The sequence below is a fragment of the Simochromis diagramma genome, unplaced genomic scaffold (genome assembly GCF_900408965.1).
Source record: "Simochromis diagramma unplaced genomic scaffold, fSimDia1.1 OVJJ01000590.1, whole genome shotgun sequence".
NCBI classification, from domain to species: domain Eukaryota; kingdom Metazoa; phylum Chordata; class Actinopteri; order Cichliformes; family Cichlidae; genus Simochromis; species Simochromis diagramma.
Window position 1 is genome coordinate 308,267 of NW_024387057.1, and position 19,487 is coordinate 327,753.

Consider the following 19,487-nt stretch of genomic DNA (forward strand, 5'->3'; position numbering starts at 1 on the left):
TGCATGTTTTTCGATTTCAATAAGTTTTTATCTTTTGCATTTGGTTCCAATGTATCAACAAAGTCTTTTAGTTTTAATTTTTCTGCTTAATTTAATCTGCAAAATGAAGATGTTTGCGTCCATCTACTGTTGGTGCTCTCGTACAGCTCTCTGGCCTTATTGATGACAACAAAGAAACGTGTTGTTTCATTCACTGTAAATGATTTGATCAATAATAAATTAAGTTGATTTTTTTTTTATTGTGGAATGTTTTTATTTGATTAATTAAAGTGTAAACATTGCAATTTAACTTTTTGTTAATATAAAAAAAGGAATTTTACCCAAATTTGCCAGTTTATTATGCATACCTGCTGTCTGTGTCCAAAATGAAGCCCATCCTAAAGTTTATCCTTTAAGATTTGTTCGAAGTGTTTAACTGAGTGTCTTTTTGGTCAGGGCATTCATATAACTCCATAATGAAGATAGTTTTAACTATATAAGACATAAAGCAAAACATTTTGGCATTATTAATTTTATCCAGGTGCACAGTAAACACTGTAAACTGAGCATACACCTCACCAGATTTTGTCTTATTAGATAAGACGAGGCTCATTGTTCTACAGTAACTTGTAGGCACATACAGGGCACTATTGTTCTCCATAAATGTCAATAATCTACAGGCTGGGCTGTCGATTTCCAACAATCTGATACTGCAATAAATACAGTTGTTCAGTGCTGGCAGGAATCCTGCCTCAAACATCAAAGCCTTTAAATAATCACCAGGTATTGTGACTTTACATAACATTTATTTTCTTTTTTTTATACATAATAAGAAAATAAAGGAACCCAGCAAGGGAATGTCATACATAAGATATTATGGGAAATTAATAAATTCAATCAATGGCATCTGATCACCCCATGTTAGTGATGTTCCTACAATAACATAATGACTGCAACTGACCAATCATGTTGTCTGAGCTGTTCAGTTAGCATTTGACAAGAAAACTCTCACTAGAAAACCAACATAAAAACCCCTAAATTTGGCTAACAGAAAACTTAACTTGATAATATGGTTCTTATATTGTATAAATTAACAAAGAAAACACTTGAAATGTTCACCATTAGTTTCAGAAAGAGGTTAGGATACAGAGTCTCTTTAATTTCATGAGTACACGCTGTAAATGATTTAATCAATTATAAAGTCATTGGAGTTTGAAGTTGTGAAATGTTTTTATTTACTGGATGAAATGTAATGTGAGTTTTTGAGATATAAAAACTGCCTTTTTTTTTAAGTTTAGATACATATGACAAAAAAGAACAAGTTTACATAAGAACAATTTGAAATGGTGAAATGAACTGTGTGAAACTAAATCCTGTAAAATACCCACACTGAAGGACTTCTGAAGCTAACATGAAGGTTATAATCACTACAATAAATCGATTGAACGTCTCGCTCGTAAAAGGAAACACACACTAACTTTGGTTTGATCAGGAGCAGCTGAACCAGGTAAGACAAAAGTATAAATAGATTCAACAACATTTGTGGCTTTAGGTACAGATGCTTTTGCTCATGCAACCACATCACCAACACCTCCTGTTGGTTTTGATTCTCAGTGTTCTTGGATCTACTGTCAGCTGTGGAAAATGTGCACACTGAGCAAGGAAATGCTGGGTGTAGGTACAGTAAGGACAGTATGGAGACCCTTCTTTTGGCCCGGTGCTGGGGGGTGGGACATTCCTGGGGCTGGTGTTTACCAGGGCTGTTATAGTGTGCAGAGTTCTGATGCTCTTACCACCCTTGCAGTCAATGCGGCGCTCTGTCCGAGGTGCTGATTTACACCGAGCTTCACTATAACAAGATTCATATGTTGTCTCTTGTATATTTAGTTCATAATCAAGCCAATCAGGGAAATACGGGAAACTGGGAATAATAATCCGCATAGAACCTCATAAACTCTGCCTGCATGTCCTGAGGCAGCTTGGTGAGCTGCCGTGTCACATGGGACACACAGTTAGGTTCAGTCTGGCCTGTGAGTCCAAGCTGATCTACCATCCAAATAAGTGCTCTCACTTTCAGTGCGAAATACATGCACCCACTGGTGTCACCACATGCAACGTTTGGGGCTTCCATGAGGTCAGCAATTTTTGTGAGAGCTATCTGGTGAGGTTACCCATACTGGCCATTGTATCAGTAGAAGATTGTGGGGAACTGGTGCATGAATCTGCTATAAATAGTGCTTCCTCATATTGCAGATGATCCACCAAAATCTGGTACTTAAAGTGCTCTGTACCATCCTCAGGCAGTGGATTTTCCAGGGCAACCTTGAGTCTGGCAAATTCTCCCAGCCAGAAAGCAAAGCATGACCATTACTTTGGACAGCTGGTGGGAATGACAGAGGTCGATACACAGTGTCATCTTGCATCAGTTCTTCTGTGCATATCCATCACCTGTCACTACAGCCTACAATTATCCTCCATCAATCTGTGAAGTACCTCCATGAGCTTAGGTTCAGTTTCCAGTCCAGACCTCCTCCTGGAAGGTGCAGGTGTACTTTGAAACAGGTGGTCTGTGTGATTAGGCAGAGGTGAATATTGAACTCCAGTCTTCAGCCCTGAGTTGATGACTGAGCGGAGTCATCCAGCTGTATCTCTCTGATAGTCTCTCCACACTGACAACAGGAAGGTTTTCCACAGTCAATGGATGAAATTTTGTTCTTCCCACATGTTCTTCATTAAGAGTACACTTTCTGTTCCTGACTTTAAGAGATGGGTGATCAGCATTTCCAAAGGCTGTGACTGGACCATTGGTGATTGTGACGACACTTATGCAACAAGTATGGAGGATGGATATGTCTATGGCCTACGCTGCAGAGGTAACCAGCTCCTCTCTCTCACAACAGAGTCTAATTTGGTTATGAAAGAAACTCCACCTGTAATGGGGTTTGGGATGCCGAAAATTGAAACGCCCCAACAGCATTATAAGGTTTCCCAACAAGTGATCAACACTCCAGGTGGAAATGTGGGACAACAGATGACCAGACCACAAATAGTGGAAGTTGTGTGGAGCTTTCCAGACTCATTATCACTCTTCAGCAAGATCGGGCAGCACCAGAGAATAAACTTACTCACAGTAACAATCAGCTCTACCAGCTCAGACCTCAAGCCTTTTGTTTGTCTCCAGGGTTTAGAAAAGGAAGCGACAAATGAGTTGTCCTTCAGTTCAAGTTTAACGACATCTCCATTTGGAGGATTTCCACAACAATACCAGAATCAGTCGAAATGCTCATGTGGGATGTTTAATGTTAAGTCTAGTTATGGATTCAATTATGGAGGGGCATTAGGCTCGAACTCTTCCCAGTCAATCTGCTCTTGTGGAAAGATTATTGGTTCCCCACCAATCACAGCGGTGCTTTGTGAACTTCTGTAAATAACACCCATGCTGTTGTCCAAAACCCACGTCACCATGTTTCTTATTGACCACCACAGTTTTCAGTTCCTCTTAAAATGCTGATCATCTGTAAACGAACATGTGGTGCTGGCTGTGCAAAAGTCTTATTACTGCTTAAACTTGCAAAGAAAGTCTAAAGTAAGTTTGGTCATCATAAATGGTGCAACTCCAACAGTCTTGAGCTACTTGCTCAAGACAGACTATAGCTGGCTTATTGCTGCCTGAATTTCATCGCTTGCTCACTCTGTATTTATGACATGTTTCTTGTTAATCTTGAAGGAAATTTAACTGAATTACTAACATTACAAAACAATTGCAGTCAAACTTGTCTAACCACTCCTTGAGTGTGGTTTAGCAGTAGTGAGATAATATCGCCCAGAGAATTGAATGTGTTACAGACTTAATACATTGACCAGTAACAGGTTAAATAAAAAGAGCGAAACCCAGTTATTCTTGAGGTTCATGGTGAATTTCATTAAAAAGGAGTCCAAAGCAATAAAGATTGATTTAAACACTGACTTATATTCAACAAATCTAAGGAGGACTTCCTGCTGGGAAAACATGTCTGACAACATACAAACAGAAAGGAGAAGAACTGTACGACTGGGAAAGGAAAATGCCTGACCACGACCAAAGTTACTGAATTTGCCAGTTTATTAAGTACACCTTGTCAGTCTCAAAGGTAAAGTAAATAACTTTGGATTAACTTTTAATTAGTTTCAATTTAAAACTGAAAGACTGAGAACCAGGCTGGAAAATACTGCTGGTCTTACACGACACAAAAACTTTGTGTCATTATGTTAGACAGAGCTCGTTTTTCTACAGTAACTTGTCAGCACATACAGGGCACAATTGTATAAAGGTTTATAATCTAAAAAGTTTATAATTTAAAATTTAAAATAGAATAATAATACGGAAATAATACGAAAACATTACGACGTAATCGGGCTCCGAAGGAGGAGCAGCCCCTGAATTTGGACACAGTCCAGCTCTGTAAAAACGCAGTGATTTCCCTGGTTCAGCTCTCGGTAATCCGACGAGTCTCATGTTGGATCTCCGGCTTCTGTTTTCAAGGTCGTCCACTTTCAGTTGGAGTTCCTGACAGTTTAGTTCAATAACAAGTGGCCTCCCAACTTGTTAGTGAGGAAACCACTTCCTCAACTTTACTAATACGAGATTCTGCTGAGGTGAGGCTCTCGGAAAACACTCCGATTGCACCTGTCATTTCTTCATGTAAACTTCTCGCAGGTAAGTTGTAAAATGCATTTTGAGCGACTGAGTTGCATCCAGAACATTAGCCTCGGTCGGCTGACCGCTAGCGTTATCTTACTCCATCTTCTCGGTTTCACGGTCGTTCTTAGCATCGTCGAGTCCATCTTTTCCGGTTGTTTTCGGTTTATGATCGGCATAAATACAGCTTTTTGGTCTTATTAATGACAACAAAGAAACACAGCGGCTGTTTTATACGATTTAAATGATCTGATAGATGATAAAGTGAGTATATTTTTAATATGTAGGATGATTTTATTTATCTGATTGACTGAAGCGAGAACACTGCGTTTTCATGTTTGTTTATATGAAAAAAGAAAGTTAGTCAATTTATTCTGTGCACCAACAAACTGATACTGAAGTAAATCCTGCCTCAAGCATCAAAGCCTTTATGTTGGCACAACAATAGAAACATTGCTGCCTGGATTTTATCATTTGATTGCATTTTATTACAAGTCCATGTCTCTTCTACCCTAGCACAAAAGTGTGTTTGCAAATTAAACTCTGATCTGTGTTTTCATGTTGGCACGTCCATATTTCTGCAGTAAAAGTTGCCTGACTCTACCTTCTCTTTTTGTTTTAGCAGTGTAAAATGCAAACCAACTTCCAGATAATCCAAACTGTTGTACAACACTGAGTTATATTCAGCAAATCTAAGGAGGACTTCCTGCTGGAAAACATGTCTGACAACATACAAACAAAAAGGAAAAGAACAGATCCACAAACTGTCCTCTGTGACATGTGTATAGAGGACAGGAAACCAGCAAAGAAGACGTGCATGAAGTGTGAGATCTCCATGTGTGTCCAGCACCTCCAGGCCCACCTGACCACACCTGTGTTACTGCAGACTCATCCTCTGACTGAACCCATGGATTTATGTGGGAACACCAAATGTTCTCAGCACGGCAAGCTCCTGGAGTACTACTGCTTGGACGACATGACCTGTGTGTGTGTTTCCTGCGCCATTGAGGACCAGCACCGCCTACACAATATGAAGACCTTCTCCACAGCCCACAAAGAGCTCCTGGAGAAGCTGAAAGCTGAGCAGCTGATCTTACAGGAGAAAACAGACGATGAGAATGTGAGTCTGGAAAAGTGGGAGAAGACTGAAAGAGGGAAGCTGGGTCGCTGCAGTGTGCGTCTGATTGAGGCTGTGACTAAGCTGCGTGACATCTCTCTGACCAGCGTCCAGAGCTCGGTCTCTGCTCGTATGGTGTCCCTGAAAACCAGCAAGAGCAGCCTGGAAGCAGCACAGAAGGAGAAGGACACCTTCACATTCCTGCAGATGTATTCTCAGGTGCATCAGGATGTGGAGAAGGCCAAAGCTGTGGATCTGAGTAAAGGGCTGGAGCCGGGCAGCCATCGGGACAAACTGGTTGAGGAGATGAGACAGAATGGGGAGAAGATGGTGAAGCAAGCGTCTCAGTTCTGGGGATCATTGCTGACTCTGGTTGATCCTGAACACCACCAGGAGCTTGTTCCCACTGGTTCAGACCTGATCTTTGAGCCACAGTCTCTGGGTCCTGGCATGTCGCTGTCCAAAGACAACAGGAAGGTTTTCCACAACAGCTGGCTGGGACAGAGCTGTGCAACTCTTCTAATCTGTAGTACCAAGAAAGCCAGCAGCTTTCAGAGGTGGGTGGTCAGTCTGCCTGAAGAGTCTGATTGGACGATTGGTTTATGTGATAAAAAGTGTGCAAAGAACTTGAAGGATGGAGCTGTGTATGGACTGTGCTGGGAAGATAAGCAGCTCAGCAGCCTCACAACAAAGAGAAATGAAGGTTTTCAATCATCCACTTCACAAGGTTTGAAGGTGCAAAATACTGGCACAGCCAGAACTGGGACCCAACTCATGACAACCTCTGCATCAATCACATATCAGGGGGAGAATGGAGAAGAGCCTGTACCACAACCTGAAAAGGTGGAGGTGTTGTGGAACTTTACTGCCTCCACGCTGTCCTTCTTCAGCAGAACCGGACAGCACCAGAGAGAAGAAATAATCACAATGAAGCTTAAAGTAAGCATCAACAACTGGGACCTGGTCCCATTTGTCCAACTGGGAAAGCAAAATATCCACAGCACGACCCAGCAGCAGCAGTGGAAGTGTTCATGTGGGAAACGATACTACTGGGATGGTAATGGGTACCGGGACAATAGTTCTGGCTCCTATTACCAGGGTTGTTGTTCCTGTGGAAAAGTTCTCGGTCCACACATCACAGAGATGGTTTGTGAACTTTACTGAGTGATGGGATTTTGTTTTTTGTTTTTCTGTCACTGAATGACTATAAACTTAACTGATTGGTTTTAAGTTGTTGTTAAATGCATTTATTGTGATGCATTGTGAGGATTTTCATTTATTGCTGTGATTATATTCTGCGATTTCAATCTTATGTAGCTATTTTAAAGTGCTTTGTCTCCATCTGCTGGTACTTCCAACACCAGCAGATACCACCAGCTACTGCTTCACAGCTGGGGTAGTCGACATGTTTTTGTATCAAAGTAATCTTTCGGCATACTTCAAATAGATTCCCGAACATCCTCTAGGGCCTGTTTACAGACTTTATCTAGCACACAGCAGGCACTTTGGCTAATCTTGTCTTTTCATACTGGATTGTGTGCATTTATGGCTGGGCGGGTCTGATGGGAGGAGATTAATATTCACGTAAGTAACACATTTAGTTTCATTTGTACACACTGTAAATGATCTAATCAATAATAAAGTCACTGGAGTTTAAGGATGTGGAATGTTTTTATTGACTAGATGAACTATAACAACTGCCTTTTTTAAAACTTCACTCAAATATGACAAAGAAAAAAAAACCAGTTTGAATAAGAACACTTTGAAATGAACTGTGTGAAACTAAATCCTGTTAAATACTCACACTGAAGGCTTCTGAAGCTAACATGAAGGAATCAGTTTATTTAAAGGCTTTAATCATTACAGTAAATCCACTTGAAGGTGTTGCTTGTAAAAGGAAACACACACTAACTTTGGTATTGATCAGGAGCAGCTGAACCAGGTAAGATAAAAGCACAAATAGATTCAATAATATCTGTACTGTAAGTTCAGCACTACATTTACATACATAAATAATTTAAGACATTTGCTATAACTTCATATGTTGATAAAATAAAAAATAAAAAAAAGCTTTCAGGATGATCTCAGCACAGTGTTCAGGAATTTGCACTGGAATGATGAGAGAGCAGGGATGCAGAGGTAGCCTGCATCTTCCCACCTGGAAACAAACTGAGCCCTGAAATATTCAGAGTGTGATGAGACCCAGAGTCTGTGTGCTGGAAAATACTTCTGTTATAGAGAGTGAAACAACCAGAGCTGCACTGACACATGCACAGTGAGTCTTTAGCGTACAAGGAGACTCCCTCAAACTGTTGTGACTGTTGTAACAAATCATTCCCTGGCTGGGACCACGTGGTCATTTAGGTTTGGCAGCGTTTCTAGTGGAGAGCAGCAGATAGCTTGAGCATGAACTGAGGCTGTAGTTTAAGGAAGGCCTCAGAGAAGGGTGTGCATGGAGGTGTGGTCCCTCTCCTGAGATTAGATTAATGATCTAAAATTAATCATACACATTTGCAGGTCCTGTCTGTTCAATGATGATGCTTATTTGAAGCAAAATGAACATGTGGTGCTAGCTGTGGAAAACTGTGGATACATATAGATGGAGAAAATGTTACTCCATGATAAACAGATGTTAAGATTTTGTGCTAAACTATCACTGGCTCACTGATGCCCAAATTTTATCATTTGGTTGTCTTTTATGGAGAATGATGATGATTGTGATGCAGAGTTTAAAGAAGGAGAAAGTAACATGGCCAACACAGCAAAGCAACACATGGTGTTTTCTGAGGTAATTACAGGAGGAGAATAGTGATGAGGCCATGCTACATTTGAAAAGGTGGAGGTGTTGTTGAACTTTGATGCTTCCTCACTGTCCTTCTACAGCAGAACCGGACAGCACCAGAGGGAAGAAATAGTAACTATGGAGATGAGCCTGAAAGACAAGGAACTGACTCCATTTGTACGACTGGGAAAGGAAACATGACCCAGAAGCAGGAATGATGTTTATCTTTGATTTTTCTTCTAATGTAGCAACTAATTCTTTTCGTTTGAACTATTTTTACTTTATTTCACCTGCAAGTTGAAGATGTTTGTTTCCATCTACTGGTGGTGCTCTCACATTGTACACACAGCTCTTTGGTCTTAATAATGACAACAAAGAAACACAGCTGTTGTTTTATACAATGTAAATGATCTGATAAGTAATCAAGTGAGAGTATTTTTAATATGTGGAATGATTTTATGTATCTGACTAACTGAATCGAGAACATTGCATTTTAATTTTTGTTAATTAGAAAAAAGAAAGTTGCTGAATTTGCCGGTTTATTATGTACACCTTTGTCTGTATAAAAAGTAAAGTAAATAACTTTGGATTCTATTAGTTTTAATCAGTTTCAATTGAAAACTGATTGAAACTAAGAGAGAGAGAGACCAGGCTGGAAAATACTACTGGTGTTATATAATGACAAAAACTTTGTGTCATTATATAAGACAGGGCTCGTTTTTCTACAGTAACTTGTCAGCACATACAGGGCACAATTGTATAAAGGTTTATGATCTAAAAAGTTTATAATTTAAAATATAAAATAGAATAATAATACAGAAATAATATGGAAAACATTACGACGTAACCGGACTCTGAAGGAGGAGCAGCCCCTGAATTTGGACACAGTCCAGCTCTGTAAAAACGCAGTGATTTCCCTGGTTCAGCTCTCGGTAATCCGACGAGTCTCATGTTGGATCTCCGGCTTCTGTTTTCAAGGTCGTCCACTTTCAGTTGGAGTTCCTGACAGTTTAGTTCAATAACAAGTGGCCTCCCAACTTGTTAGTGAGGAAACCACTTCCTCAACTTTACTACGAGATTCTGCTGAGGTGAGGCTCTCGGAAAACACTCCGATTACATCTTTTATTTCTTGATTTAATGTTATAACTTCTCGCAGGTAAGTTGTAAAATGCATTTTGAGTGACTGAATTTCATCCAGAACATTAGCCTCAGTCGGTTGATCGCTTACTCCATCTTCTCGGTTTCACGGTCATTCTTAGCATCGTCGAGTCCATCTTTTCCGGTTGTTTTCGGTTTATGATCGGCATAAATACAGCTTTTTGGTCTTATTAATGACAACAAAAGAAACACAGCGGCTGTTTTATACGATTTAATGATCTGATAGATGATAAAGTGAGTATATTTTTAATATGTAGGATGATTTTATTTATCTGATTGACTGAAGCGAGAACACTGCGTTTTCATGTTTGTTTATATGAAAAAAGAAGAAAGTTAGTCAATTTATTCTGTGCACCAACAAACTGATACTGAAGTAAATCCTGCCTCAAGCATCAAAGCCTTTATATAATAATCAAATATTGTGACTTTACATGAAAACTTTCCTCTATTTTACAGATAGAAAATAAGGGCAAGAGCAGTGAAGGGATGTCATCCATAAGGCTATATTATGGCAAATTAACAGTTTTTAATGTTGGCACAACAATAGAAACATTGCTGCCTGGATTTTATCGTTTGATTGCATTTTATTACAAGTCCATGTCTCTTCTACCCTAGCACAAAAGTGTGTTTGCAAATTAAACTCTGATCTGTGTTTTCATGTTGGCACGTCCATATTTCTGCGGTAAAAGTTGCCTGACTCTACCTTCTCTATTTCTTTCAGCAGTGTAAAATTCAAACCAACTTCCAGATAATCCAAACTGTTGTACAACACTGAGTTATATTCAGCAAATTTAAGGAGGACTTCCTGCTGGAAAACATGTCTGACAGCATACAAACAAAAAGGAGAAGAACAGATCCACAAACTATCCTCTGTGACATGTGTATAGAGGACAGGAAACCAGCAAAGAAGACGTGCATGAAGTGTGAGATCTCCATGTGTGTCCAGCACCTCCAGGCCCACCTGACCACACCTGTGTTACTGCAGACTCATCCTCTGACTGAACCCATGGCTTTATGTGGGAACACCAAATGTTCTCAGCACGGCAAGCTCCTGGAGTACTACTGCTTGGACGACATGACCTGTGTGTGTGTTTCCTGCGCCATTGAGGACCAGCACCGCCTACACAATATGAAGACCTTCTCCACAGCCCACAAAGAGCTCCTGGAGAAGCTGAAAGCTGAGCAGCTGATCTTACAGGAGAAAACAGACGATGAGAATGTGAGTCTGGAAAAGTGGGAGAAGAGTGAAAGAGAGAAGCTGGGTCGCTGCAGTGTGCGTCTGATTGAGGCTGTGACTAAGCTGCGTGACATCTCTCTGACCAGCGTCCAGAGCTCAGTCTCTGCTCGTATGGTGTCCCTGAAAACCAGCAAGAGCAGCATGGAAGCAGCACAGAAGGAGAAGGACACCTTCAGATTCCTGCAGATGTATTCTCAGGTGCATCAGGATGTGGAGAAGGCCAAAGCTGTGGATCTGAGTAAAGGGCTGGAGCCGGGCAGCCATCGGGACAAACTGGTTGAGAAGATGAGACAGAATGGGGAGAAGATGGTGAAGCAAGCGTCTCAGTTCTGGGGATCATTGCTGACTCTGGTTGATCCTGAACACCACCAGGAGCTTGTTCCCACTGGTTCACACCTGATCTTTGAGCCACAGTCTCTGGGTCCTGGCATGTCGCTGTCCAAAGACAACAGGAAGGTTTTCCACAATAGCTGGCTGGGACAGTGCTGTGCAACTCTTCTAATCTGTAGTACCAAGACAGCCAGCAGCTTTCAGAGGTGGGTGGTCAGTCTGTCTGAAGAGTCTGATTGGACGATTGGTTTATGTGATAAAAAGTGTGCAAAGAACTTGAAGGATGGAGCTGTGTATGGACTGTGCTGGGAAGATAAGCAGCTCAGCAGCCTCACAACAAAGAGAAATGAAGGTTCTCAATCATCCACTTCACAAGGTTTGAAGGTGCAAAATACTGGCACAGCCAAAACTGGGACCCAACTCGTGACAACCTCTGCATCAATCACATATCAGGGGGAGAATGGAGAAGACCCTGTACCACAACCTGAAAAGGTGGAGGTGTTGTGGAACTTTACTGCCTCCACGCTGTCCTTCTTCAGCAGAACCGGACAGCACCAGAGAGAAGAAATAATCACAATGAAGCTCAAAGCAAGCGTCAGTAACCGAGACCTGGCCCCATTTGTCCAACTGGGAAAGCAAAATATCCACAGCACGACTCAGCAACAGCAGTGGAAGTGTTCATGTGGGAAAGATTACTACTGGGATGGTAACAGGTACCGGGATCATAGTTCTGGCTCCTATTACCAGGGTTGTTGTTCCTGTGGAAAAGTTCTCGGTCCACACATCACAGAGATGGTTTGTGAACTTTACTGAGTGATGGGATTTTGTTTTTTGTTTTTCTGTCACTGAATGACTATAAACTTAACTGATTGGTTTTAAGTTGTTTGTTAAATGCATTTATTGTGATGCATTGTGAGGATTTTCATTTATTGCTGTGATTATATTCTGCGATTTCAATCTTATGTAGCTATTTTAAAGTGCTTTGTCTCCATCTGCTGGTACTTCCAACACCAGCAGATACCACCAGCTACTGCTTCACAGCTGGGGTAGTCGACATGTTTTTGTATCAAAGTAATCTTTCGGCATACTTCAAATAGATTCCCGAACATCCTCTAGGGCCTGTTTTACAGACTTTATCTAGCACACAGCAGGCACTTTGGCTAATCTTGTCTTTTCATACTGGATTGTGTGCATTTATGGCTGGGCGGGTCTGATGGGAGGAGATTAATATTCACGTAAGTAACACATTTAGTTTCATTTGTACACACTGTAAATGATCTAATCAATAATAAAGTCACTGGAGTTTAAGGATGTGGAATGTTTTTATTGACTAGATGAACTATAACAACTGCCTTTTTTAAAACTTCACTCAAATATGACAAAGAAAAAAAAACCAGTTTGAATAAGAACACTTTGAAATGAACTGTGTGAAACTAAATCCTGTTAAATACTCACACTGAAGGCTTCTGAAGCTAACATGAAGGAATCAGTTTATTTAAAGGCTTTAATCATTACAGTAAATCCACTTGAAGGTCTTGCTTGTAAAAGGAAACACACACTAACTTTGGTATTGATCAGGAGCAGCTGAACCAGGTAAGATAAAAGCACAAATAGATTCAATAATATCTGTACTGTAAGTTCAGCACTACATTTACATACATAAATAATTTAAGACATTTGCTATAACTTCATATGTTGATAAAATAAAAAATAAAAAAAAGCTTTCAGGATGATCTCAGCACAGTGTTCAGGAATTTGCACTGGAATGATGAGAGAGCAGGGATGCAGAGGTAGCCTGCATCTTCCCACCTGGAAACAAACTGAGCCCTGAAATATTCAGAGTGTGATGAGACCCAGAGTCTGTGTGCTGGAAAATACTTCTGTTATAGAGAGTGAAACAACCAGAGCTGCACTGACACATGCACAGTGAGTCTTTAGCGTACAAGGAGCCTCCCTCAAACTGTTGTGACTGTTGTAACAAATCATTCCCTGGCTGGGACCACATGGTCATTTAGGTTTGGCAGCGTTTCTAGTGGAGAACAGCAGATAGCTTGAGCATGAACTGAGGCTGTAGTTTAAGGAAGGCCTCAGAGAAGGGTGTGCATGGAGGTGTGGTCCCTCTCCTGAGATTAGATTAATGATCTAAAATTAATCATACACATTTGCAGGTCCTGTCTGTTCAATGATGATGCTTATTTGAAGCAAAATGAACATGTGGTGCTAGCTGTGGAAAACTGTGGATACATATAGATGGAGAAAATGTTACTCCATGATAAACAGATGTTAAGATTTTGTGCTAAACTATCACTGGCTCACTGATGCCCAAATTTTATCATTTGGTTGTCTTTTATGGAGAATGATGATGATTGTGATGCAGAGTTTAAAGAAGGAGAAAGTAACATGGCCAACACAGCAAAGCAACACATGGTGTTTTCTGAGGTAATTACAGGAGGAGAATAGTGATGAGGCCATGCTACATTTGAAAAGGTGGAGGTGTTGTTGAACTTTGATGCTTCCTCACTGTCCTTCTACAGCAGAACCGGACAGCACCAGAGGGAAGAAATAGTAACTATGGAGATGAGCCTGAAAGACAAGGAACTGACTCCATTTGTACGACTGGGAAAGGAAACATGACCCAGAAGCAGGAATGATGTTTATCTTTGATTTTTCTTCTAATGTAGCAACTAATTCTTTTCGTTTGAACTATTTTTACTTTATTTCACCTGCAAGTTGAAGATGTTTGTTTCCATCTACTGGTGGTGCTCTCACATTGTACACACAGCTCTTTGGTCTTAATAATGACAACAAAGAAACACAGCTGTTGTTTTATACAATGTAAATGATCTGATAAGTAATCAAGTGAGAGTATTTTTAATATGTGGAATGATTTTATGTATCTGACTAACTGAATCGAGAACATTGCATTTTAATTTTTGTTAATTAGAAAAAAGAAAGTTGCTGAATTTGCCGGTTTATTATGTACACCTTTGTCTGTATAAAAAGTAAAGTAAATAACTTTGGATTCTATTAGTTTTAATCAGTTTCAATTGAAAACTGATTGAAACTAAGAGAGAGAGAGACCAGGCTGGAAAATACTACTGGTGTTATATAATGACAAAAACTTTGTGTCATTATATAAGACAGGGCTCGTTTTTCTACAGTAACTTGTCAGCACATACAGCGCACAATTGTATAAAGGTTTATGATCTAAAAAGTTTATAATTTAAAATATAAAATAGAATAATAATACAGAAATAATATGGAAAACATTACGACGTAACCGGACTCTGAAGGAGGAGCAGCCCCTGAATTTGGACACAGTCCAGCTCTGTAAAAACGCAGTGATTTCCCTGGTTCAGCTCTCGGTAATCCGACGAGTCTCATGTTGGATCTCCGGCTTCTGTTTTCAAGGTCGTCCACTTTCAGCAGGAGTTCCTGACAGTTTAGTTCAATAACAAGTGGCCTCCCAACTTGTTAGTGAGGAAACCACTTCCTCAACTTTACTAATACGAGATTCTGCTGAGGTGAGGCTCTCGGAAAACACTCCGATTACATCTTTTATTTCTTGATTTAATGTTATAACTTCTCGCAGGTAAGTTGTAAAATGCATTTTGAGTGACTGAATTTCATCCAGAACATTAGCCTCAGTCGGTTGATCGCTTACTCCATCTTCTCGGTTTCACGGTCATTCTTAGCATCGTCGAGTCCATCTTTTCCGGTTGTTTTCGGTTTATGATCGGCATAAATACAGCTTTTTGGTCTTATTAATGACAACAAAGAAACACAGCGGCTGTTTTATACGATTTAAATGATCTGATAGATGATAAAGTGAGTATATTTTTAATATGTAGGATGATTTTATTTATCTGATTGACTGAAGCGAGAACACTGCGTTTTCATGTTTGTTTATATGAAAAAAGAATAAAGTTAGTCAATTTATTCTGTGCACCAACAAACTGATACTGAAGTACTGGGAAAGGAAAATGTCCAAAACACGACCCAGAGGCAAGAATGTAAGTGCTCATGTGGGAAAGTTTACTACAGGGATGGTAAGGGATACAGAAATAATAACTCCCGCTTTTCTTCCCAGGCTTGTGGAAGAATGATTGGTGGTCCATGTGTGACAGAAATGGTTTATAAACTCTGTTTGGTATTTGCTTTAAATATAGGAAGAAATTATTTTAGTTTGAACCATTTCTGGTGCAGCAGAGACTGAGTAAAGCCAAGCGACCGTCCTGGTTATAACATGATTATTATAACCAACATAACTGTCATAACAATTGCACTGCACGTTTGTGCAGGATTCTGCATTACCTGGAAGTAAATGTAATATCGTCCCTGGGTGGGCTTGAACCACCAACCTTTCGGTTAACAGCCGAACGCGCTAACCTATTGCGCCACAGAGACTGACAGCTCACAGCCCACAGGTGTCGAGACTGCACGGGGGACTGGGGGAGGGTGTTCAGGTGTTTTTGGTTGTGGGGTAAACGATTGTGCAACAGAGACTGAGTAAAGCCAAGCAGGGGCGTCAAGAGAGGACCGGGTGGCTGGATGGAGGTGCTCTGGTACTTCCTCTCCATACCGCCTTAATTGTTTAAAATATGTGACTTGTAGGTAATGAACTTGGCAGCAAGTATGCAGTTGCGGACGAACAACACCACCCCAAAGATGCATATCACCCTTGATAAAACAGTTGACTGCGTTCATCAAACGACCGTCCTGGTTATAACATGATTGTTCTAACATGGTATAACCAACATAACTGTCACACTGTACGTTTGTGCAGGATTTTGCATTACCTGGCAATAACTGTAATATCGTCCCTGGGTGGGCTTGAACCACCAACCTTTCGGTTAACAGCCGAACGCGCTAACCGATTGTGCCACAGAGACTGCCATCGCGCAACACACAGGTGTCGAGACTGCACGGGGGACTGGGGGAGGGTGTTCCGGTGTTTTCGGTTGTGGGGTAAACGATTGTGCAACAGAGACTGAGTAAAGCCAAGCAGGGGCGTCAAGAGAGGACCGGGTGGCTGGATGGAGGTGCTCTGGTACTTCCTCTCCATACCGCCTTAATTGTTTAAAATATGTGACTTGTAGGTCACACATACTTGGCAGCAAGTATGCAGTTGGGGACGAACAACAGCACCACCCCAAGGATGGATATCACCCTTGATAAAACAGTTGACTGCATTCATCAAACGACCGTCCTGGTTATAACATGGTTGGTTAAAACATGGTTGATTATAATATGCTTATAACATGTGTAGCGAGTGAAAGCCAACCAAGCAACCGCTAAGGGCCTCTATACTACTTGTGCAAACTTTCAGGCCCAAAGGTCTCACAGGAACGAGCCCAGAATAAACGGGACAAGAGGGTCAATATCAGTCAGATATGTTAAAATTTATTATTTTAAAAGAACACAAAGGGTTTGCAAAAGGCCTAAAACATCGAAATGGGAAAGGTCACTAATGACCACAAGATAGTGTTATTGGTGCAACCTGCCAGCAATGCAACTATCACCTGAGGGCTTGCTCTCCCTTGGCGGTCCCAGATGCTCTTTGCTTTAAAAGAAACAAATCCACCCCAAATAAATACGAGCCCAACAGAACACTTATCGCATGCACTAAGTGCTAGTTCAGGCAATAATCGGTGGCACTAAAAATCACTCTTAATAAAAACTTATTCACTGCAAATCCACACGGAGCACCTCTAAAAATCCTAATTCCCCTAAGGTAAGAGCCCCGCTCAGGGATTGCACATTGCCCGACTAATATTGCACCAGCCAAGTAGAAATAAAAACAAACCCGGCATAATAAACAGTTTTAAAAGGTGACCCTACTAACCAAAAAAAACGCAACAAAAAGGAGGAGGAATAAACAGTGACAAATTCACATGTGCAGCCTTCCCTGCAGGAGGCAATACAATATAAATTAGATTATAATGCACAAATATACTTTTTTTAATGTCCAAATATATTAAGTTAACATACCTCCAGCAGACAACTGTGTTTGCTGCACACCTGGCTTATCTTGGCTTATCTTCTAAAATCACTACTAAAAACATAAAATACAATAAACATCAAATACATTTCAACAAATTTAAACAAAACACTAAAGGAAAAACAGCCTGTACCTCAAACCTCTGCTGTAGAGGTTTAAAACAACAGTTTGGGTAGCAGACAATTAAAACTTCTCAGGCTCTTCACCTACTCACACAACCATTGTTCACAGCCGCTTGTCAGTGGAAATGAAGAACACCTGCTGCTACTTCCTCTTTTATACCCTCCATTGGGTCCCCTGGGTCCTAAAGCCTTCCGCATTACACATGGTTGGTTATAACTTCGTTGGTTATAACATGGTTGGTGATAATACGGTTGGTTATAACATGGTTATTACATGGTTGGTTATAACATGGGTGGTTATAACAGGGTTATAACATGGTTGGTTATAACATGGTTGGTTATAACATGATTGTTTAAACATGGTTATGACATGATTGGTTATAACATGGTTGGTTAAAACATGGTTATAACCTGATATAACCAACATAACAGTTGTACTGCACGTTTGTGCAGGATTTTGCATTACCTGGCAATAACTGTAATATCGTCCCTGGGTGGGCTTGAACCACCAACCTTTCGGTTAACAGCCGAACGCGCTAACCGATTGCGCCACAGAGACTGCCAACGCGCAACACACAGGTGTCTAGACTGGACGGGGGACTGGGGGAGGGTGTTCAGGTGTTTTTGGTTGTGGGGTAAACGATTGTGCAACAGAGACTGAGTAAAGCCAAGCAGGGGCGTCAAGAGAGGACCGGGTGGCTGGATGGAGGTGCTCTGGTACTTCCTCTCCATACCGCCTTAATTGTTTAAAATATGTGACTTGTAGGTAATGAACTTGGCAGCAAGTATGCAGTTGCGGACGAACAACACAACCCCAAAGATGCATATCACCCTTGATAAAACAGTTGACTGAGTTCATCAAACGACCGTCCTGGTTATAACATGGTTATAACATGGTTGGTTATAACATTCTTGGTTATAACATGCTTATAACATGGTTGGTTATAACATGATTGGTTATAACATGGTTGGTTATAACATGGTAATAACATGGTTGGTTATAACATGGTTATAACATGGTTGGTTATAACATGGTTGGTTATAACATGGTTGGTTATAACATGGTTATAACATGGTTGGTTATAACATGGTTGGTTATAACATGGTTATAACATGGTTGGTTATAACATGGTTATAACATGGTTGGTTATAACATGGTTGGTTATAACATGGTTGGTTATAACATGGTTGGTTATAACATGGTTATAACATGGTTGGTTATAACATGATTGGTTATAACATGGTTGGTTATAACATGGTAATAACATGGTTGGTTATAACATGGTAATAACATGGTTGGTTATAACATGGTTGGTTATAACATGGTTGGTTATAACATGGTTATAACATGGTTGGTTATAACATGGTTGGTTATAACATGGTTGGTTATAACATGGTTGGTTATAACATTCCGGTCTTTTTGGTTGTGGGGTATACGATTGTGCAACAGAGACTGAGTAAAGCCAAGCAGGGACGTCGAGAGAGGACCGGGTGGCTGGATGGAGGTGCTCTGGTACTTCCTCTCCATACCGCCTTGATTGTTTAAAATATGTGACTTGTAGGTAATGAACTTGGCAATAAATATGCATTTGCTGAAGAACAACACAAGCCCAAATCTGTGTATCACCCTTGATATAACGTTTGACTGAATTCATCAAATGACCGAGTCTAGCATGGACTCTATTGTGAAACATAAACGGTGCTTTTTGAGGAAGCAGTTGCACTGTACGTTTGTGCAGCATTCTGCATTACCTGGCAATAACAGTGATATCACCCCAGGGTGGGCTTGAACCACGAACCTTTCGATTAACAGCCAAACGCGCTAACCGATTGCACCACAGAGACTGACAACGTGCCACCCACGGTGTGAAGGAACAGGAGGAAGGAAGCAAATTAGTAATGGCGAGGAAAGCTGGAGGACCACCCTGGAGCCAGCTGACTCCTGCTGACCCCAATAGGTACCTGAGTTACCCAAAATCCACCAATGGCACCACAGACCCCCACCAAGCAGCCCACCAACCCCACTGCAGACGAAAAACTACACCCACTCCAACATTCAGTAAACTCCCAGACTATATAAGAC

At 40.8% G+C, this 19,487-nt stretch overlaps 1 protein-coding gene and 3 non-coding genes across 17 annotated transcripts in view; 1 reads left to right on the top strand and 3 right to left on the bottom strand.

Annotated features, from left to right (window-relative positions):
- Positions 1 to 19,487, top strand: part of si:dkey-183c6.9 (tripartite motif-containing protein 34) — a 36,184-nt gene that overhangs the window by 6,901 nt on the left and 9,796 nt on the right. For 2 of the 14 annotated variants that reach the window (XR_005697716.1, XM_040045046.1), the window contains exons 1-2: positions 4,368 to 4,614; positions 10,436 to 10,591. Coding sequence is in view for 13 of the 14 variants with exons in the window: in XM_040045046.1 (XP_039900980.1) it covers positions 10,532 to 10,591 (60 nt within the window). In the remaining variant the exon portion in view is untranslated. Of the gene's footprint in view, positions 4,110 to 4,365; positions 4,676 to 9,610; positions 9,713 to 10,435; positions 12,152 to 19,487 lie in introns of those variants that run through there. The other 12 variants (XM_040045055.1, XM_040045057.1, XM_040045058.1 and 9 more) reach the window with 12 other exon arrangements.
- On the bottom strand, positions 15,615 to 15,688 carry trnan-guu. Its single transcript has one exon. It is a non-coding gene; the product is annotated as a tRNA-Asn (tRNA).
- trnan-guu lies at positions 16,100 to 16,173 on the bottom strand. Its single transcript has one exon. It is a non-coding gene; the product is annotated as a tRNA-Asn (tRNA).
- trnan-guu lies at positions 17,890 to 17,963 on the bottom strand. Its single transcript has one exon. It is a non-coding gene; the product is annotated as a tRNA-Asn (tRNA).